The following is a 23339-nucleotide window of genomic DNA, read 5'->3' on the forward strand; positions in this document are numbered from 1 at the left end:
TCCTTGAAGGTTAATAATAGCCCTAAGTTCTATAATTAAAATAAATATATTATTCCTTTTTCTTCAGAATGTTAAAAATATTGTCATATTTAAAGTGTTGATTTGGTTACAATTTTCTTGTCAATGATAAGTGTGCCTTCAAACACTTTTTTTGCCAGCTTTCCAATTTTTCCATTTTTAATTGAATAATGATTCTAAAAATAACTCTTGTAATACAAGTCCTTGCCATATTTTCCTGTGTTTTCATCTGAGACCTACCATACCCAACAGTGTTCTATGCTCTGGGACTTTCTTCAATTCCCATTCTCCATCTCCAATCAAAATGTTCTCATAAAGCTAGAAAAGTGTAGAAAAAAAAATTATACTTAGATGTTAATAAGAGAAGCTTAGTGTGTTAGTATTCCAAGGAGTTACTTGAATTTTAACAAGGTTACATTTCGTTTTGACATAAATATATTAAATTTCAATGGAAATTCTTCTTTTTTTTTTTTTTTTGCAAGGCAATGGGGTTAAGTGGCTTGCCCAAGGCCACACAGCTAAGTAATTGTTAAGTGTCTGAGACCGGATTTGAACCCAGGTACTCCTTACTCCAGGGCCGGTGCTTTATCTACTACGCCACCTACTCCCCCCCCCCCCCCCATTGCCTTTTCTAAGGTTTGCTTGTTGTTTAAATTTGCTCTTATCACTTTAACAACATTATTTCTTGTTTAATGCTTTTTTTTGTTAGAGATCCCTTTTTAGGACAATTCTTAGGTTTGCTTGTTTTCTAAATGTGCTCTTATCACTTTCTTAACATTATTTCTTCCTTAATGCTTTTTTTTTTGTTAGCGATCCCCTTTTAGGACAATTCTTAAGCTAGTCAGCAGTTAACTTTTCCTTTTGTTTTGCTTTTACATTAGTTATTTCTCTACTCCATGATGTTTAATTGAATTAGTTCTTTATTCTGCTTGTTTTCTGGGGTTTTTTTTTTTTGTAAGAGTGGTGATTTTATGTAGAAGTTTAAGAGTCACTTATAGTGCTTTCTGAGGGATGGTACCTAGCTCTCTTCCAAACTCCCATTCCACTATCTTGATCAAAGTGTCTGGTATTGGGGGCAGCTAGGTGGCATAGTGAACAGAGCAACAGCCCAGGAGTCAGGAGGACCTGAGTTCAAATTGGCTTGCCTAGCTGTGTGACCTTGGATAAGTCACATTACCTTAGATGATTTTTTTTTTAAAGGTATCTGCTATCTTAAAAAATGAGCTCGGGGTGGCTAGGTGGCATAGTGGATAAAGCACCGGCCCTGGAGTCAGCAGTACCTGGGCTCCAATCCGGTCTCAGACACTTAATAATTACCTAGCAGTGTGGCCTTGGGCAAGCCACTTAACCCCATTTGCCTTGCAAAAACCTAAAAAAAAAAATGAGCTCCCAGTAGTGTTACAATTCAGCATAAAGTTATTATGAACTTGGGTCTAATCTTCCCAAATTCATCCCCTTAAATGCTACATCCACTTTCTCATCCTAGATTCTGAGTTGGAAGAGTCCAAATACAATGACTTTATTATTGTTGCCAATGGGACCAGATTATGATTGAAATTCTGGTAGATTCATTCCATACCCTATTTATTTGTGTACCCCCTTTTAGTTTCACCTACAAAACTGCCTTGTACAAAACTTGCTTTTTATTATTTTAATGATACTGTTTACAATTTTCCATTATAAACTTAATATTATAAATCAATGCTGCTTTTGTCTATCATCTCTCTACCTATATATTTCATCGCCAAGATCATTTCTGTCATTATGATGACAATTTCATCATTATGATTATGTTTCCATTAGTTAAATTTCTCTGAAAAAGGTTTGAATCAGTAACTTTAATTTTGTCTATTTCCTGTTATTCAGCTACCAGTTTAAAAGCTGTTATAACAGCTTATTAGCACGTTTCTTGTGTTTATGATTTTTTCGAATTTCAATGCAGCATTGATTTTAACTTTTTCTCTAAACATTTGATGATCAGAATGTATACTGAGAGTTGATTCCAAAATGTTTGAGTTGGTCACTGTTCTGACAGTTAAAAGGAAAAGGAAAAGAACTAGACTTGTGCTTTCATTGATATGAAAGGAACTCTTGGGAAACTCCATCTACCTAGAGGTCAGAACCTTTTCTTAAAAAAGATTTTTTTCTTAAAAGAATTGCCTAGAGCACTGAGAGGTTGCAAGGGAGCTGGAAGAATTTGAATATTTGTCTTTTGACATGAAGGTTGACTCTCTCTCTAATACTATTAAAAGATAGTCAAATAGGAGCAGCTAGGTGGCACAGTAGATAGAGCACCAGCCCTGGAGTCAGGAATACCTAAATTCAAATCCTGCCTCAGACACATAATAATTATCTAGCTGTGTGGCCTTGGGCAAGCCACTTAACCCTATTTGCCTTGCAAAAACCTAAAAAAAAAAAAAAAAAAAAAAAAAAAGATAAAGCACTAGTCTTGGAGTCAGGAAGACCTACCTAAGCTCAAATCCTGTCTCTGAGACAGCTAATGTGTCACCTTGGGCAAGTCACTTAACCCCATTGCCTTGCAAAAAAAAAAAGATAGTTAAGTAAAAAGGTTTTTTTATACAAACAAAACCAATTCTGCTAAAATTAGATAAGAAGCAGGAAACTTGGTTCAATTTTTTTTATACTTTCTCTGATAAAAGTCTCATTTCTAAAATTTAGAGGAAACTGAGTAAAATTTATGAATCATTCCCTAATTGATAAATGTTCAAAAGATATGAATAGGCAATTTCAGAGTAAGAAATCCAAGCTATTAATAGACATATGAAAAAATGCTCTAAATCACTAATAATTAGAGACCTTTAAACTAAAACAATTCTGAAGTAGCACCTCACAGCCATAAGATTAGCTAAACAGACAAAAAAAATGCTGAAGAGGCTATGGGAAAATGAATATTCTAATGAACAATGGGTAGAACTGTATACTAGTCTAATCATTTTGGAAAGTAATTTGTAATTTTTCCCCAAAAAACTATTAAACTTTGCAATACCTTTAAACCAGCAATACCACTCCTAGGTCTATTATCTCAAAAAGATTTTTAAAAAGGAGAAAAGGATTCTAATGCACAAAATAATTTATGGCAGCAGAGAACTGGAAACTGAGGGGACGATACTCAATAAATGAGGAAAAGACTAAACAAATTATGGTATATGAATGTGATAGACTATTATAGTGTCATAAAAAATGGAGATGGTTTTAAAAAAACTACCTAGGAAGGATTATATGACCTGAAGCAAAGCAAGGTGAGTAGAACTAAGAGAATAATATGCATGACAGTAACAACATTGTAAAGATAGCCAGCTCTAAGACTTAGTATCTTAGTACACAATGACCAACCATGATTTCAAAGAATTTATAATGAAACATGCTATCCACCTTCAAAGGCAATGGACTCAGTGCACACTGAAGCATGCTTTCTTCCTTTGTTTAGATAAGGGTAAGTAGGAATTTGTTTTGAATGTCTATATGTAGTTGTACTGGGTTTTGTTTTTCTTGTTTTTTCAATGGATGGTGAAAAGGAAGAGAAAAGAAAAGAATTCAGAATTGAAAATAAAATAAGAATGAATTATTTAAAAAAGATAGTCAAATATATTTTATTAAAGTATTCATGCTTTAAGTTTCTTAAATCTTTGGCCTCTTATTTCTTGAATAGGAATCCTATTTTTAAGTATTATTTCTTGAGCATTTTTTGTATCTTGTCAAATTCTACATGGATGCTGGGTGAGGTACTTGTCAGGTAAATAAGAGTCCTCAAGAAGCTTACTTGCTGTGTGACCCTGGGCAGTCACACCTCTTTCAGCTTTAGTTTCTCAAGCTATAAAATGGAAATAATAATTGTACTTACATCACAGGTTGTTGTGAAGACCAAATGAGATAATATAATTAAAGTATTTTGCAAACCTTAAAGATATATATATATAGATATATATATATATATATATATATATATAGTATTATCAGGATGAATTTTTTTCTTCATCTGTAACAAATTATCACTGAATTTGAAAGCTAGAAGGTCCCTCAGGAACCATCCAGTCTAATCCATATACAGAAGCAATTTCTATATAATGTAACTTCTATTTGAACACCCTGAAGGAGAGGAAATTCAACCTCTACTCACACAGACACAGACACAGACACACAGACACACAGACACACACACACACACACACACACACACACACACAAATATACAAATAGACACACACAATCATTATTACAGGTAGACCATTCCACTTGGAGTAGCTCTAATTGTTAGGGAAATTTTTCTTGATGTCCTCTAAATTGGCCTCTTTGAAACATATATTATAGTCATTGTGCCTGACTCAGTCCTCTGGGCCAAACAGAATAAATCCAATCCCTCTACCATCTAAAAGTCCTACAAATATTTAAGCATAGCTATCACAAATAACTCCCCATATCTTCTCTTCTACAAGCTAAATTTCCTCAGTTCAATTATCATACAATATAGACTGAAGATCTTTCACCTCATGGCTGCCTTCCTCTGGACCTTTTCCAGTTAATCTTAATTTTGCCCTCCCTAAACTGTGGTGCCCAGTATGGATAAGATTTAACAAGAGCATAGTACAATAGGGCTCCCATATCCCTCTTCCTGGAAGCTATGTTCCAATTACAGTGGTTCAGGATGGCATTAACTTTTTACGTTGCTACTTTAAACTACTGACTAAAACTCCCAGAGCTTTTATGAGATCAACTGCTAGTGATGTTCCATCCATCATTTGAAATTTAATTATTCTGCATCCAAATATAATTTATTAAATTTCATCTTATATTCAAGCCACTGCTCTAGCCTATCAAGATTCTTACTCTGTTAACTTTCCTTCCCTTGCTTTTTGTCATCTGCAAATTTGCCATCTAGGATCTTATTCAAGTCACTGATAAAATGTTAAAACAACACAGGGTCAAACACAGATCCTTAAAGTACTACTCTAGAGATCTCCTACCACAATCACACTAGATCTTTAATAAACTACTCTTTGAAGGAGACTAGAGAGCTAGGAAGATGGATATAGAGAAAAGTTATACAGTATAGGAAGAGATCAATGCAAATCTGTTTTTTAAAAAATCAGTTACTTCAGTTCAGTCACTCAAATCAATTTTTAATCTATCTCTTCCCTTATATGTAAGAATAGTATGAGATGTTATCAAAAGTTTGGTTAAAATCATGGTAAATATATCCATAGTAGCATTTCCTTCATCCACTAGTTTAAAAATCTTGTCAAAAGGAGAAAGGTTTGTCCAACATGACCTATTCTTGATGAAGTCAAGTTGTCTCTAATCACTGCTTCTCTATCTAAATATTCAAAAACCATCTCTTTAGTGATTCATTGTGTAATTTTCCAGGAATCGAAGTCAAGTTCATTGGTCTATATTTTGTAAATTCTGTTCTTTTTTGAAAAATGGGATTCTCCATTCTCCAAATTTGTGGCAACTCTCCTATTTTCTACAATCATTCAACTATCATTGATAGTGGGTCAGCAATGATATAGTTCTTTCAGGACCCAACGATGTAGTTTATTTAGGCCAGCTAAATTCAATTCATCAAAGGTAGCTAGTGTCTCTCATAATATCTCTTTACTCATCTTGAGTTTCAATTTCCAGGTAGTCAATTTTATCCTCTCATTTCCTGGGTAAAATTCCTAATGTTAAGTATTTCTAGTATAAAGCAATAATTTCAGTTATGCATCAATATGACTTTATAGTCTATTTATGATTGTTTTGAGTACTGCAAGGTAAGATGAACAAACATTTCATAAAATAAGGAGTTTTACACTTGAGATGCCATGAAACCAAATCTCTTTATGGGCTTCTGAAGAATACCTGGGAGCTATCCTTCCATTCATTTCTAATTTCTGTATGTTGTTTGGTTTCAATAAAAACAAGAATGTTGATATAAATGTGGCTCAGCTTCTCAAGTAGCATGATTCACCCTATTCAGTGGCTCATTATTCACTAAACAAAGATGATATGGCAGGATTACCAATGATTAAATTTAGTTTGTAGACATTTTGAATAATTTTGTAATTCTTAGCATGCTACACCTACTTTTGTCTGCTCTCTAAAACATCAGGGGGTAGTACAACACTTTTACATTTTAATCTGTTTTATGAGGTCAGTGTCAGAAGATGTGTTACCTAATATTCAACTTTCTCATCAATGAGAGCTTATACATTTGATGGGCTGATCTTTGAAGAGCAGAAAGTTTTGTCACTAGACTCAAAGCTTTTTCAGCTAGGTAGTAGCTATTTAAGCTTGTCCTCTACTAGCACAACCCTCAAGAAATGGGGTCACCTCTTATGTCCCAATAAGACACTTTACAATAAAGACTAAGTCAATCGAGAGAAATGATTATGGAATAAAGGGGACCCAGCCACATCTTCAAACACTAGCCCGGAGTCATTAAATAGACAATCAACAAGGTTTTGTAAGTGTCTACTATGATTCAAGCACTGTATGAGGCATTAAGAATACAAAGACAAAAATGAATCTGGTCCTGCAGGTACATTAATTGAGTATATGCAAAATATGTGCAAAAAATGCAGGGTAATTCTGAAAGGGAAGGCACAAGGAGATGGAGAGATCTGGACTATGCTTCATGTAGACTTCATTTACATAAAACATATACTTATCACCAATTATTTAGAAAAGAGCATTCTTTCATAGAAGCAGAGGATTTTCAAGCTACAAGACAATGTAGAGATTACCTAGCCCAGTCCTCACATTTTCCTACTCCTATGATGTTTGTTGATCTGGTGCAGAAACAGTCATTACAATAGGATTCATTGTGTTCAATACTATATTACCATATTGCCCTCCTAAAATACTGAAGTCCTTAAAATTTTCCACATTTTACCTTTCCGCTAAAATAATTCTGATCCTCAAATTTGTTCTATGCTTTTACTCAATAAGTCCTAAGATCTACAGCCTCTAAATCTCTAAATTGGAATTAAATCCATATTTAAAGCTATGCTCCAGGTAGGTATCCTTGAATAAGATATACCTACCATTCTTACAGGATTCTACAGATCAAAGTTTACATCCAGAAAGAAGGTTGTATTTCATAGGTCTTAGGTTTGAATACTGACACTGCTAATTATCGTGTGTCCATTAGCTTCTGTGGGTCTCAGAGTCTTATCTGTAAAATGAGGGGGTGACTTACAGTAATAAAGTCACTCTCCTTTTCTTGTTTTAAACTTATGGTTTCGTTCTTGTTGTTCATTAATTTAACTAAATATATTCAAAGGATTACTGCCTCTACTGGCATCCACATAACCATAGCCACTATGGGATAACAAACAAGAGTAAAGAGAAATTTGTCACCCTCTGCAAACAAGCAATTTTTTCCGAGAGTTCCACCAACAGGGAAAAGTTATACAAGGATAGTTTATTACAGAATGAAAAAATTCTTTCAAAAAAAAAATGTCCTAGGGGCAGCTAGGTGGCGTAGTGGATAGAGCACTGGCCTTGGAGTCAGGAGTACCTGAGTTCAAATCCAACCTCAGACACTTAATAATTACCTAGCCCTGTGGCCTTGGGCAAGCCACTTAACCCCATTGCCTTGAAAAAAAAATGTCCTGGGCATTTATTTGGTTTGATTTTGCTTGCTTCTTTATCTTTACTGTCTAAATTTAATACAAAGAACCCGAAGCTCATTTTTCAGAAAAATATAGAAAATGCATTAAACTCAGCCTGGATGTGATCAGGTTGTCTTTCCATAAACAAATGTTTTTGTACATGTTCTTTTCCTAATAAGAAGTTTTTGGTCTGTGCTGACGAATTTTGTCTAGAAAATGTTCAATTTTGTCCCGAAAACAGTACTGTTTTATTTGATATTTTGAGTAGATTTTCACAATTTTTATTTAGTGAGGGTCACAATAAAAAAGTTTTAACAATACTGATTTAGTACATACGAAGTTCAAAAGAATAAGGTGTATAGTTATATTTCAATGAAAATTTAGGTATTAATTATACAAGATATACCATTTTCCCCAAATTAATCCCAAGCACAATGTCAGGGTTTTTTTAAGTGCCTGAAATATAGAAAATCATCATTATTATTTCACCTTTTAAAATTTTGATTTGTATGTGTATATTTTCTTCTTTTTTTTTTTTTTTTAGGTTTTTACAAGGTAAATGGGGTTAAGTAGTTTGCCCAAGGTCACACGGCTAGGTAATTATTAAGTGTCTGAGGCTGGATTCAAACTCAGGTAACTCCTGACTCCAGGGCTAGTGCTCTATCCATGTATATTTTCTTCTAAAAGATAAACAATCTTTAAAATGAGTTTGTCAAAATGAAAAATTTAGTAAAAACTTAATCACCACTGTTTATATAATCATCTTTCAAATATGCTATCTAAAAATCTTAAGGCAAATTACATAAATATCATTCAAAATGCATGTGTTAAAATTCAAAATACGTATTTCACTCTAACCAATTACCATGATTAAGAGAAAAAGTGATTAAAATATGAAATTCCTGCTGCTAGATATCCCTACATGAATGACCTTTTTTTTGGTATTCCTGAATAAACAAAAACAATAAAATAAAAGTAGGATGCTTGAGAATAAAAGGGCTAAATGTAAAAGATGCCTAGTTCTTTCTCAAAGTAAAACCTAAGAGGAAAAGTCTAATAAAAAAATATGCCTTCTGGATCCTTAATCATAAAACAATCAAGTGGTTGAAAGATGAATGTTAGATTAAAATTACAATGACTTTTTCCACTCAGATTACTGAATTATCTTTTTTTTAATGGAAATGGAGATATTTGAAAATTTTAAAAAGATTGGAATGTCTAAGTCCTAGAATATGACCCAAATTTAAAAGTTCAAATACTTTGTCTCCTTTCCAGAATTAAAAATTAATTGGGAAAAAGAAGTTATGGGAATAAATCTATTGTGTGCACATATCCAACTGCATGTATGGAAAACATACTTACTTGTGGTTAAGTATGGCTACAAGGTCAGATTTCCACTCCCCTTGTAGATACTGGCTAATCTAAAAGAAGGTCCTACCAAAGTTTTAGCAGCTTTGTAGTTCATTAGTTTCTGTTATTTTCCCCCCCTTCCTCTCTGGTGTGACTTTCTGGACCATCCTTATTATTATTATTAAGGGAATGCCTTAACAAGAAACTCACTGAACTTCATCCTGTTGGTGCCTCAAGGAGCAAATCCTTGGTAAAAATCAAGAGGATCTCTATCCAGGCAGTGGCATCTACATCCAAGAATGGACATAGAGAGGACACCAAGAAAAGTACCACTCAACAAGCAGTTGCTAAATTTGCAGCGGCCAACCTCTTGGAACTTCTGGTAACTTTATTTCCATAGGAAGAAAAAAGAATGCCACTTACTATGACAAAAGTTTAAATGTGTTACAACCTCCACATCTAAAGTTCTGATGGCAATACTTACCTACAACTTGTTTCAGAACTTAAAATCTAGGTTAATTTTTAAGGAGCTGACTGGGATGAGGGAAGTAAATACTCTGAAAAATAAAGTACTAAACTTGAGAGCACAGAAAACCCTAATCCCAGATGGTCAAACATGATAATCTTTTTTTTTTTGCAAGGCAAATGGGGTTAAGTGGCTTGCCCAAGGCTAGGTCATTATTAAGTGTCTGAGGCTGGATTTGAACTCAGGTACTCCTGACTCCAGGGCCGGTGCTCCATCCACTGTGCCACCTAACCACCCCTAAATCTCATAATCTTTATGAGGGGAAAACTGCATTTGACTGTTCTTTGAATTTTTTTATTGTCATTAAAGACTGCCCACAGCTGAAACTGAAAAAAGGCTGCAAATAAGTAAAGTACCTTTTAACAAAAAAGCATTTACCTTTGTTAGTGTATGCTGGTGAAGATACAACTTTGCTTCAATAAAAATCATGAATATATATTCCTATATGTAGTTGTACAACATAGAGGCACATAAATTCTAATGTAAACAAATTATATGTTATACTAAATGAGAATGACTGCTATTAAAGAAATCCATCAATCTTTTTTTGTAGAGAAAAGAATTCTTCTGGAAAGAAATAATATACTCATTGTATCTCAGTGTCGAAAGTTTGGTTGTTTCTTTGCCAGATCTCTTAAAAGTCTATGAGTCTGAAAGAATTTAAGTTTCTATTTATTTTCCTTAATATATAAACAACCCCCCCCCAATTTGCAAACATTAAACAACTTCCCATTTTGGGGGGCCTCCGTCACTCGAATGTAAGGTTGTCCAGAAAAAAAATCACCAAGATATAAGCAACTACAAAATCTACTTTCCCCCCATACCCAGTCAAAATAAAAACCACTTCATTTTGAAGCTTTGGGGCTCGACCCTCTCCGGGTGCAGGGGCTCCTGGGCAGCCCCCCAACTGCGCCGGCTCCTGTCTTCGTCACCCCGAGCCCGGCGCGCCTGGCTCTCCGCGGCTCCTGCATCCTCCCCCCTGAGAGGGGGAGAAGAAGCCCCTGCCCCTGCCCCTGCCCGCGGTGCCAACTGCCGGGCTGCACCTGACGCTTCCGACGGGGGCGGATTTCCCGGTAAGAGGCAGGCGCGGGGCTCGGCAGGGGCCGGCCCGGGTCCGGGACTCCCGGGGCTCCAGAGGCCGGCCCGGGTCCGGGGCTCCCGGGGCTCCAGAGGCCGGGCCGGGTCCGGGACTCCCGGGGCTCGGCAGGGGCCGGCCCGGATTCGGGTCCGGGACTCCCGGGGCTCCAGAGGCCGGCCCGGGGCCGGGGCTCCCGGGGCTCGGCAGGGGCCGGCCCGGGTCCGGGACTCCCGGGGCTCGGCAGGGGCCGGCCCCCGGATTCGGGTCCGGGACTCCCGGGGCTCCAGAGGCCGGCCCGGGTCCGGGGCTCCCGGGGCTCGGCAGGGGCCGGCCCGGGGCCGGGGCCGGGGCTCCCGGGGCTCACCCTTGTCGCAGGCCAGCAGGAAGAGCTTCTCGTCCAGCGTGGTGTCCTCCCTCACCTCCCGCACGTCCTTCAGCGCCAGCAGCCGGGCCGGGGAGGAGGACGCCGAGGAGCCCGACGGCTCCGGGCTCTGGGGCAGCGCCGCCATGACGGCGGCCCATGGAGGGGGCGCCCCCGGGGGCGGGGAGGGGGCCGGGGCCGGGGCGGCCCCCTCGTCCTCGTCCTCGGGCCCCGGCCCCCAGTCCGCCCCGTGGCCGCAGAGGAGCCGGGAGGCTTCCACGGTCCCGTCGTGGCGCGGCCGCTCCGGGGCCGCCAGGGCTCCGCCGACGGGCGAGCGGCCCCCGCAGCCGCCGGCCGCCGCGGGGAAGGCGCATGCGCGGCCCGGCGCCGGCCGCCCCTCCCTCCCCATCCCCATCTCCAGCCCCATCCCCGCCCTCGGGACGGCCGGGGGGAGGGGTGCCGGGGGAGGGGTGCCGGGGGAGGGGTGCCGGGGGAGGGGTGCCGGGGGAGGGGTGCCGCGGGAGGGGTGCCGCGGGGGGGGCAGGAGGGAGAGGGCTGGAGGAGCGGGGCGTGGGCAGCGGGGTGGGCGCGAGGAGCGGGGGAGGGGGAGGGGGCTGCAAGGCGCGAGAAGCCGGGGGGCAGCGGGAGCGGGAGCCGGAGCGGGAGCGGGAGCGGGAGCGGGAGCGGGAGCCGGGGCCGGGGCCGGAGCCGGGGCCGGGGCCGGAGCGGGAGCGGGAGCGGGAGCCGGGGCCGGGGCCGGGGCCGGGGCCGGAGCGGGAGCGGGAGCCGGGGCCGGGGCCGGGGCCGGGGCCGGAGCGGGAGCGGGGGCCGGGGCCGGAGCGGGAGCCGGAGCCGGAGCGGGAGCCGGGGCCGGAGCTGCAGCCGCAGCCACAGCCGGAGCCGGAGCCGCGCGGCCGGGCCTCGGCGCCGCTCCCCGGCCGCCCTCACGTCATCCGCGGCCCCCGGGAGCGGCCCCGCAGCTATGGTGGCCGAGGAGGGCGCCGCGTCTCTGCTCCGCGGCTGTGCAGAAGCCGCCCCGCGGGGGGGCAGCGAGCCCCGAGTTCAAGGGCAGCCCCGACCGAGCCCGGCGGAGCCCGGCTCTGCACTCCCTCCCAGCCGCCCCGCCCGTGTAGGGGGAGCGCCCCAAAACTATGGAATCCCGTGGTCCTAGGAAAAAGTAAAGGAGTTTCAGACCCGAAAAGCGCTTCTGGAGGTCCCGAGTGGAAAGTGTCCGCGCGGGAAGGGGTCTTGGCAGCATTTGCATCCGCCTCCCGAATTTGGGGGTCAGGAAACTGAGGTCGGGGTGTAATGCTTGTCCTCCGATTTCAAAGGTGAGGCCATGACAAGGCATGAACTGGACTCGAGTGAGGGGCTGTGCTAAGGCCCCGGCCTCACTTTGTCCACCAGAGCCCTCCGGGTCCAGGGGCCGGATGAGAATCAGGACTGCAGATGGCCCTGGATGCCAGGCAGTCAGGCTCAAGTGACTTGCCCAAGGTCACACAGCTGGTGTCAGAGGCCGGACTCCGATCCCTGTCCTACGTCCAAGGCCCCCTGTACCACCCAGCTACCCCAATCATTTGCCCAAGAATGGCACCGCTATTGTCAGAGACCACAGAGGAAATCAGATCTTCCCCATTCACCTCCAAAGTACTCTCCATAGACATTTTCAAGATGCCTTTCCTCAAGATTGTGGTGATAGCAATGGGACTGAAATGAATTTAAATGCATCCTTCATGCAAAGAATTCTTTTGAGATGAGAATCTAATTAGAAAAGTAAGGCAGATTTCTCTCTGTAGCTCACACTCTAATGCAGAGATGAAACAGAGTCCAACCTTGTAAATCCAATCCTAATCTTAGCCAGTTTTTTTCCCTACCCAGCACTTCCCAACAACCCATCTTTCAACATCTAGAAACAGAATCTCCCCAACAGTTAAAAACAACAACAAAGAATGACCACATCTGGCACTCTGAAGTTCACTACCTGCCTCTTTAGGGAAAGGAAGGAGGCCTTCCTGTTAGAGATCAGTTTAAATGTATTCCATAAAACATAGATGAGGGGGAAAATATATTCTAGAAGTGAAGTTTGTTAGTAGTTAAAAATGGAGAACCTTGCAAATGCAGAGAGTTGGAAAGAGATGAGTGTTCTAAACAGAGAGTTACCTTTAATAAACTTTAGCATGAACAAGATTATGACAGTGTTTTTTAAAGCCAATGGATGGTTGATATTTTACCCTAGAGGAAAGAAAATACCACTGTATTATTCTATTAGGGGAGTGCTATGGTCAAATTTGAGCTTTAGGAATACCCATTAGGAGGAAAACTAATAAAAAAAAAAAAGATTGAAATAGTCTAGGCAAGAGCCTGTGAGGACTCAAACCTGATGATGGCAGGCTAAGGGGGAGAAAAGAGTACAGATGGGATCTATAAAATAAAGGCAATTTGGCAGCTGATTAGTTACATGAGGAGTTAAAGAAAGGAAAGAATGGAGGATGACTCCAAAGCTCCAAACCTGCATGTCTAAAAGAATCACAGTGTTAATCAACAGGGAGGAAAAAAGACAGGAAGAAGGGACAATTTATTAAGAAAGATCAGAAGCTATCTAGTAAATAAGCAGTTAGTGACATGAGTCTGAAGCTTGGGAAAGAGAGTTTTTAGACATCTGTTGGAGCACACTCTCCGCCAAAAGCAGAACATTTGGGAAGTTCTTGACTAGTTTTAATGCTTATTTTATTCTTTGTAAATTGGCGGAAGGGACATGGGGTGCTGTTATTCTGATTCTGATGAATATGGAGGAACTTGTACTGAAGTAGAAATAGAAAAATAGCATTTGCAGAGTGCTTGAAGGTTTGCAGAATGCTTTACATTTACTTCCCCATAATCCTTTTGAGGTAGGGCTAAGAAATCCTATTTTACATAGGAGGAAAATGTGCCTTACAGTAATGACCTTCCCATGACAGGTGAGATTTGAACTCAGGTCTTCATGTCCAAGTCCAGGAACCAAAGAAGGAAACAAATGACTAATTCATATTATGTTTGGGGTGGAGGAGAAAAAGCTCAGTCAATCAACACCAATACCTATTATCAATCCAGTGCAGCTAAATTTCAGAGTTCAAATGTAGTATTATATTAGTAATGTAGGATTCCACAACCTAACATTCCACAGGGGAAATGAGCCCAAGAGATGCCAGGATCATAGATTTTAGAGCCAGGAGGACACTTTTCATTTTACAGATAAAAATATCTGAAGCCCTACATCTTAAATGATGGCCCAAGATCACACAGATAATGACAGTTTGGATTTAAACCTACATCCTCTGGCACTAAGTTCACACACTTGCTATCTTAACTCTTTTAGGTACAAAGGAATAGAAACAATCTCAATTGGTTAGGGGAGACTGCCTGAATAAAGATTTAAATCTCAGAATAAATTGAAGAACATTGAGGACAAAAAAGGGAAGGGCTTTGGCTCGATTGAGACAAAGAGGAAGATCCGTGTTTAGAATAGATTGCTGCTCAGAGTAGATGGCATGATTTATTGAATGGAGGAAAAAAGATAGATTTGATTTTTGTTTTGCATTCTCTCCTACCAAGGATAACATTCTTCAGTCTGGGAAGGAAGTGAACAAAATTGGTTAATGGGAAAGTGATGAATGAGGACATGTCAAGAGAAATGTTGGATCTGATTGTTGATTTGTGATCAGTAATTTTTTTTTAAATGGCAGAGATATGAGAAAGTGGCACAGGGAAAAAGAAAACAAACATTTTATTCGTATCATGAGGTGGTAGAGGGTAGAATTTAAAATTAATCCAACATCAATCCAAAATTAATTCAACATTCTAGAATATTATTTAAAGGTTGGCTTAGAATCATTTAGAAAGGGAAATGGCGATTACTAAGATTTCATGGGTTCATCAATACTGTGTCATGTCAGAATAAATTAATTTCCTTTTTGGGGGATGCAGACCCCTTGTTCTAGGGAAAACCTCTCTGGAATATAGGTTAATGCTTTCTCTAAAACAATAATTCTCAAAATGTGGTTCTTGAACTCCTAAGGATCTTCAAGACCCTTCAGGGGATCCAAGAGATACAAACCTATTTAAGTTTTTAAAAAATTTTATTTATTTTTCCAATTACATACAAAGATAACTTTCAACAATCATTTTTTGATTAGGTTTTGAGTTTTACATTTTTCTCTCTTCCACCCCCCCTCCCTGCCTCAAGACAGAAAGCAATCTAATATAGGCTATACATGTATGATTGCTATATCCATATTAATCAGATTGTGAAAGAAGAATCAAATCAAAAAGGGAAGGGAACAAATCATGAGAGGAAAAACCCTTAATACATAAAATAAATTTTAAAAATTGAAAGTAGTAAGTTTTGGTCTACATTCAGACTCCATAGTTCCTCCTCTGGATGTGGATGGCATTTTCTATTAGCAAGTCCTTTAGAATTGTCTTTGATTATTGTACTATTGAGAAGAGCAAAATCCATCATAGTTGATCATCACACAATGTTGCTGTTAGTGTGCACAATGTTCTCATTCTGCTCACTCAAACCTATTTTCATCATAATACTAAGACATTATTTGCCTATTAAAATAATTCTCTATTTTCTAAATATATTTCTGGGAAGGTCAGGTTTTCTTTTTATCCTTCAATCACAACGGCATATAGCAGTAAATTAAGTGCATGAGCAGATACAACAATCCAACTATCCTCTATAAAATTCAAGAACAGACCCAACAATGAACTGTGTCTGCTCGGGCTAAACTCAGGGAGACACAACATTGAGGTAGGGGATTATTAATTTTTCAGCTATAAGAACATTTAGAGGTCACTACAGTAATGAAATTGTGGATCTTTAAATGTATGTAGTAGTGAAGAGAACACTAGATTTGTTTTCAGAAACCCTGGGCTCCATTCTAGCCCTGCTTCTTATTTGCTAGGAGACTTCTTTCACAATCTAATTAATATGAATATAATGGCAAAAGTCCTCTAATTGACTTTGTGGGGTTTTTTTTTTATCAGTAAGCTGAGGGAGTTAGATAGAGTGATGTAGTGAATAAGGTTGCTTCCAACTCTTAACTTTCTAAATTGTGATCTCTCAGATGATGCCATCATTTATGGATGATTAAAGTGCCCTAGGGGCAGGCTCATGCATAATGTATTGTTTCCATCTAATTGTTATGTCTTTTTCTTCAAAGTACCAATTATGGTACAGTACAGTACTATTATCTAGATGACTTTAAAGCTGCAAATAAACACTGAATCATGTGAATAGCTTTGCTGTGGCCCTGCCTGCTCCCATCTGCTACAATGAGAACAATTTGTTTACTGTCTTTGCATATGCTTTAATTTAGATCATCCCCATGTTTTCTTACTGTCACCCACTTCTTCCTTCATCAGCCAACATGCATCTTTCCCATCATTCAAAGTCCACTCCAAGTCAATATTAGGTTTTATCTTCTAGAAATTGAACGATTTTGAAAACCATTTTGTCAATTTTATGGATTAAAAAGTCCACACCAGGAGTTAGTGGTAAAACCAGGACTAGAACCCAGTTCTCATTTCCAGACCAATTGCTTCATTACTACATAAGATTTTTAACAATTTTCCAACCACTTACATATGCTTTTTTTAATTGAACTTTTATTTTTCTGATTACATGCAATGGTGGTTTTTCAACATTCATCCATTTATAAATTTATGATTTCCACATTTTTCTACCATCCTCCCTTCCCTCCCATATGCTTCTTTTAATTTTTTATATTTCAAAAATAATTTTCTTGTCAACATTACTCTGAAGTTAAGAACCATGTAGTCTCTCATTCTGTCACTTTACTGAGTATTTTGTCTATAGGCTTAGTGTTTGATAAAGTTAACCTTTCTAGATACTAATACGAACCACACTCTTCCCTAAAGCATTTATGACATTTGATCATAATGGTTCATTTCTTATTTATAGTCCAACATAAATATACACTCTGTAATCCAGGGTTCAAACCTGGCAATTGCATAAAACTCCTAATTGGAGAGAATGAGCCCCTGGTGCTCTTGACTTCTGTGAAGGGTGGAGATGAGAGCTTGTGGAGAGATTCTGGGCTTCCAACTTCCAGCTATTAGAGAAGACATGAGGTTTCAGGCTTTTTTCCAGGGAGAGATCCCTCGAGGAAGAGCAATACTGAGAAGAAGCCAACATGTAGAGGATGTTTATCTTCAGCTTGTCACACTAGAAATTTTATGGAATCTCCCTTTGGGTGAGACTCTCTCTTATCCAGTGGGAGAGTTTATTCCTTCTGTGTGCTGTCTATTTTATTCTAATCTGTACAATCTCTGATTTCTATTTGCTTTCAGCTTAGATGAATAGATTTATTTGCTAAGTACTATGTGTGATGGTCTTTGTGGAATTGGCATTTGGTCAGAAGAGAGACACAGTTACACTTTCAGATGGAGCTTCCCTATTAAGGAATAGGGCCTTGAAGAATGACCTGACCCTAAAATTTATTTCCTTAGACTTTCAATAGTTAGGGGTATAGATAGACATAATTCTAGCCCAGTATCCCCTCTGAATCAAGGAGAATGGCCAGCTGCAATCTCCAGAAGCCTTCTCTAGCAGAAATCAAAGTCTCCCTTGGAGAGGCTGGAGGGATCTTATCTATTCACTCTTCCCTAAAAACCTTCTTAAAATAGCCTCAGGTAGATATATATAACCTACCACCCAGCCGAACAGCTCTAGTACACAATGATCCCAGTCCCTAGGTAGCTCCAGAGTGTCTAAAGAAAAGAAGGGCAGGTGGGTCCAAACCAAGTAGCCATGCTTTAGTTTCCTCATTTATAAAATGAACTGGAGAAGGAAATAGCGAATATCTCTAATATGGTTTTGTCAAGAAAACTCTAAATGGGGTCACTGAGTCAGACACACCTGAAAGAACTGAATGGATAGGTATACATGGGATCTTCCACTGCTAGATTATTATTTCAAGGTCAAAAACTTTCCCTTTTGTTTTTCTATTGCCTGTGCTTATCAAATAGAAATGGTAGAGGTTTAATAATGCTTGTTGATTAATTGCTCTGATGTAGCTAACTGCCTTAAATACTATTGTTTCAATATATGTGTTTTAGACATCAATGGAAGCAATATGGAAGCAAATGTCTAAGACTGGATTTGAACTCAGGTCTTCCTGACTCCAGGCCCAGCACTCTATCCACCCTGTCACCTAGCTGCCCTTTGTACATAAATAGGTAGATAGAAAATCTATACAAGGTATTGGAAGTAGAGAAAGAGACATGACTTGAGGGACCAAGAAAGGCTAAGTGTGGAAAGTGGAAAGTGGCACTTGGAAGAATGGCAGAGATCCTAATAGGTAAAATTGAAGAGGGTATATTATACATGGGAAATACCATTAGGCTTTGCTTGAGGTTCCTCAAATAATCATAGGAAAATATAGGCTGCATAATGTGCTTAATTAGGCAGGGTCACACTTTACAGTCCAGTTTGGACATTAATTTTTGAGATTTGAGATGTGGAGCTCTGGCTGCCCATCTCTTCAGGAAGATTCCCAAAATTTATAGGTGAAAAGAACATGCCAGCAAAGGAGAACTGAGAACTACATTTATTTGATGGAGCAGAGAAAGATAGAGTAGACATACTAAAAGGAAGTTCACACGTGAAGAACTGATTGGGGTTGGGGCTGCAGCAATTCCTAACAAGAGGACCCAAATATCAATATGGTTTCTCCAGGCACTAGGGATGGGTTTGAGGAGATTGAGCATTGAAAGAGAATCTAGGACATCCAGTACAAAAAGAGGTCTCATTCCTCAGGACTCTCTTGCCCTCTCATTTAAGATCAACAATGTTTCTCAGATGAATTAGGGCACCATCTACCCATCTGCAGAAGTGCATATTCACACATATGTATCTACATTTATATGTATTATTAGAGACATCATGATCTTGTCAGTTAACAAGCATTTTTCTTAAGGTTTCTTTTGATGTGCCAGGTGCCCTTAGGAGATAGAGAACAGGTCAGGAAGATTTGACACAGTTTGTCTCTTGAGTAAATGATTTGATCTCTTTATATACAGGCCAACTCTTTAAGATAAGTTTTCTTAACCTATTTTCAAAATATTTTGACAACTTGATTTTCTTTGTTATCCTATATATCTTATTTTACTTATTTGAAAATATTTTATCTTTAATATATATAAATCTCATATCTACATAGAGACTTTAATATTCATTTATACATGCATATTATCCACAGCTGGAAAAATACAATCCATCTCTTTGAAGGACAGAGATAAAAATGTTCAAATCACTACTATAACACAAGGGGGGGGAAGAGCATTTGAGTTAAGCCTGAGCTGGGGGGGGGGGTTAAGAACCAAATCTCCCTTTCCCCTCCTACCCACTTTGAAGAAACTGGCAGATTAAACCAATTCAAACTGTGCCTTTCCTGGAATTCATAGTTGTAAAGCAGCTTCCATACTGAGAAGAAAGGAAGGGGGGAGCTCCTGCTCCCAGGGATTGGAAGGTTTTCAAACTCTTTGCTATTTTATTCCAACCCAAATCAATGATAACAACTCTTTGGATATGCTGTTCCAGTTGTGTATCCACCCAGTAGTTGTAACTATAAGTCAGACATCACATTGATATAATTTATGTTGATGCCAGTGCATCAAAGACAGTCCTAGAGCATATATCAACTGTAGCAACAACTTGGTGTTTAGATTAGTTCTTCTCCAGCCCAATCCAGAAACTGTACCAAGAAGTTACCGTAGGAACTCTAAATCCATGGCAACAGAAAGGGTTTAATAATTGTGACATTAGGTTTAAATCATCTCTTCCTGAGAACAGGTTCATTAGATTGACTTCAGTTTTTGTTAAATTTGGAATACTTGTTTGGGTTTTTTGGGTACTAGGTTTAGGTTTTTTTTTGTTAAACATTGCCAGTGCAGATATCAAAAAAACTGCTGCCCTTCCTCCTTGCTTGAGGAGCAGTGGGGACTTTGGGCAATGAATCAACAAAGCAGATGGTCACAGGAAATGATAGAATCTGTGGTAGAAGAGTCAGCATTCAAGGTAAGAGGATAGGCTGCTGGAACACATACTCTTTGGGGGCATACTGATAGGATACTGCTGAGTTCTCTCATTGTTCCATGATGGCATAGTTGTGGCCATGTAAGGTTAGTGATCCCTGCCAGGACAAGATAGCTAGGGCCAAAAATATCATCTGCTGAATATTCTGCCTTTCTCCCGAGTCTGTCTCCTGTGTCAGGGGCCCTAGTTTGAAGTCTAGGGAGAGTTCTACCTCCTCATCTATTAGACTCACTTATGAACACTGAATGGGCACTCATTTGCTGGGAGTTCTAAGTCGATACCTATCCTGGAATTCATAGTTTGAAGACCACTTCTATACTGAGATGAGGGAAACAGGGCTGTCAGCGACTAAAAGAGCTTCAACTTCTTTGACATCTTATTCCATTAAGCATGGTATAGTCATTATTATGTGTCATTTGTTTGCTTTACAGTATCCAAACATATTTGTCATCCTCTCTGGAGAACTAATTCCATTATGTCAAGGTCATATAACTAGGTTTCAAAGAAATAAAGCTAGTTCAAGAAATTTAGCCAGTTGAATTGGGAACTCAGACACAAATTCTAATTGGGTTAGAATTCCCAATTCCACTGATTTCATACATCCCTTGCAAAAAGTTGGCACTTCTCTGCAAGAGGTGAAGTTGAGGAATAGAGGTTTTCACTAACACAAAAACCACAGAGAATATGGTACTTATTCCATGGATTGGCATAGGCAAATTCCCAGGATGAATTCATGAGACACCCCACCCGATCATTTTTGTGGTTAAAATAACCATAAGAAAAACATTTTATTTGAAAACAAAGTTGCTACTTTTAAAATTATTTTCTTTCATTTTCTGGAATGCAAGTTTATAATCTTAAAAGTTACATATTTTCTTTAAATGGAAGAAACACAGACACATTTCTACATATATAATATCTTTATTAAATACATTTTGTCAGGGGGAAATGTCCTCATCATAATTATATAAATTTAAAGACGTAAAATCAGAGAGAAAAATTTTAAATGATCCCATTGAAGGGTGAGAACACCTTTTAATTTACACAGTGAAATAACCTAGTTACAATAGAAAATAAAGACAAAAATGTCTTTTTTTGCAAAGGAATGTTACTTTAAGATTCCATTTACAAATCATTCCATTGCAAAATTCCTTTCCAAAGAAATGGGTGTTCTTTCTTTTCCCTGACAACTATTCATACTTTAAGCAGTGGTAAATACAGAAGAGAAAATCCAGTATTCCCTGTGAAATATAAGTGAGAGAACTTTTGTCACATGGCACAGCATCAGAGATGGGAGGTGGAAACTTTGGAATTTTAAATGGTAGCAACCAACCACGAACTGGGATGGCTTAAAACATATCTACTCCCTATTCATAGCATTTCAAGAATTGTTAAGGGACTAACCCACCTAGTAACTGGTAGATACCAAGAGTAACCATTCATCCCCAATCTGAAAGAAACTTAGAATCAAAGATATAAAGAAGATGAGAAGGGATCTCAGTAGTCACCTTGTTCAATATCCTCATCTCAAAGATGAGAAAAGTGAGGTCCATTATTTGTCAAGCAACTTAGCCAAGTTCACAAAAGTAGTTAGCAGCAGAACTGGGATTTGAACCCAGACTCTCAATCCAACTCTTTTGTTACTGCATCATGTTGCCACTCAAGCTATAAAAGAACATGAAAAGATTTTATCCACTAAATATTATCCTTATTCATTTTTTGCAGAGACACTCTCATCTATTGGTTCCTAAGTGAACTATGACCAGTGCAAGATGAGGTCAGCATATCTAGCTATATGCTAGCTGAATTCTGGTCTCAAAGGGAGCCCAGGAAGAAAGAGGGGATGAGGTTACCAATTGTGAATGTAAATGAATAGAATTCCTAAGACCTTCAGAGACCAGAGGTCAAAAAATTGAATGTTGCTGGACACAAAATAAAGAATTAATTGATTGGGAAAATTCTCACACATTTTTAGAACTCTAAATATTTCATATGTTTTGCACAATGTACACTCTATTAATGATATCTTGCTAAGTTTTAATATGCCATATGTTTAATGCCACATTATTATCAGCTCCTAAATATAAAAGTAATAGCACTACAGTTTTGTTAAGTTTTCAGTAAGAAGCTAGAGCTGTTTAAACAAGAGAACAAAATATTAAGTTTATTCAAGAAATGGTTCTCATATAAAAAGTTTAATATTAATAAGCAATATTTGTCACTTTCAATTTTAGACAATGGAAATTTATAGGACAAGGCTAGTTTGCTGATCATAGTGCATATTTGGAAGAAAATTGAAAAAGCTGAATTATAAAGCATGACTTTAAATAAATTTGTGATTAAAATTAAATAACACAAAAATCAAGCACATTTTCCCCCAGCAGGTTCTGAAATAATGTGTTGATTTGGTTGATCTTTTTTTACATTATGAAAGAGAACAAACCAGTCATGATTAATGGTGTTTTAGGAAAAAGAAACTAAAAAGAAAAAAAAAAAACCCAAATCTGAGTTTGGTAATGAACAATTTCTATTATTAGAATTAATTATTAATTAATCATATGATCTAAAAAGGCTGACAGTCTAACTAGTATAAAGATACCTAAATATCATTAATGAATCTATAATCATTGTGCATACAAATAATAATCTCTGGTTTTATACCCACTAAACATTAGAATTCTGTAAACTCTGTGGCATTCAATATGTTTAACATGGCAGGATATTAACTACACATTTCATTTATTTTATTTTGTTCAGTCCTTTCCCCATTAAGCATGCAAACACCGTCATAACCATCTTTGGCTTCACTTCTACCAGGTCATCTGGTAGGGCATATATCCGGGCACCAATCTTTCGAGCAACCGAAATGGCATATCTTGAAAAGAGAAGAAAAACATCTCATTTTCCTGTTCCTTATTGTCTATTTCAATTCTGTGTTAAATATATTTTAAATAAGTAATGAAATATATTGTCAAATAAGAATGATTTTCTGGAAGGCTCTGGATCACAAACTATCACAACAGTATCAATTTTATGAATAAAGCATGCTTTTCTTTTAAAATGCTCTAAAAATTCAAAGGATAACTTATTCACAAATAGAGCATGAACACTTACTTAGCATTATTCAGTTTGTCTTCATCAGATAAGTCTTCTCTCTTGACCATTTCTTTACGAATTGCATTTGGTGCAATGGCATCTATTAAATCTAATACAGGTAAACTTGTGCTAATAGATTTATCCTAAAAAACAAGTGATGAAGATTCATAAATGTATTACTACTAACCTCATTA

The 23339-nt window shown here is 38.8% G+C and overlaps 2 protein-coding genes across 9 annotated transcripts in view; both read right to left on the minus strand.

Moving 5' to 3' along the window:
* The window catches only part of TRPC1 (transient receptor potential cation channel subfamily C member 1), a 72604-nt gene extending 61231 nt beyond the window's left edge, over positions 1-11373 (minus strand). The window contains exon 1 of one of the 3 annotated variants that reach the window (XM_074191147.1): positions 10950-11373. In XM_074191147.1, the coding sequence (XP_074047248.1) occupies positions 10950-11373 (424 nt within the window). Of the gene's footprint in view, positions 1-258; positions 3951-10949 lie in introns of those variants that run through there. The other 2 variants (XM_074191148.1, XM_074191149.1) reach the window with 2 other exon arrangements.
* Positions 11374-20973: 9600 nt separating this feature from the next.
* Positions 20974-23339, minus strand: part of PLS1 (plastin 1) — a 146189-nt gene continuing 143823 nt past the window's right edge. For all 6 annotated transcript variants that reach the window (XM_074191153.1, XM_074191156.1, XM_074191157.1 and 3 more), the window contains 2 exons: positions 23164-23288; positions 20974-22924 (listed from right to left, as the gene is read on the minus strand). In XM_074191153.1, the coding sequence (XP_074047254.1) occupies positions 22789-22924; positions 23164-23288 (261 nt within the window). In that variant the 3' untranslated portion in view covers positions 20974-22788. The remainder of the gene's footprint in view (positions 22925-23163; positions 23289-23339) is intronic.

The sequence above is a fragment of the Macrotis lagotis genome, chromosome 6 (genome assembly GCF_037893015.1).
Source record: "Macrotis lagotis isolate mMagLag1 chromosome 6, bilby.v1.9.chrom.fasta, whole genome shotgun sequence".
Classification (NCBI taxonomy): Eukaryota; Metazoa; Chordata; class Mammalia; order Peramelemorphia; family Peramelidae; genus Macrotis; species Macrotis lagotis.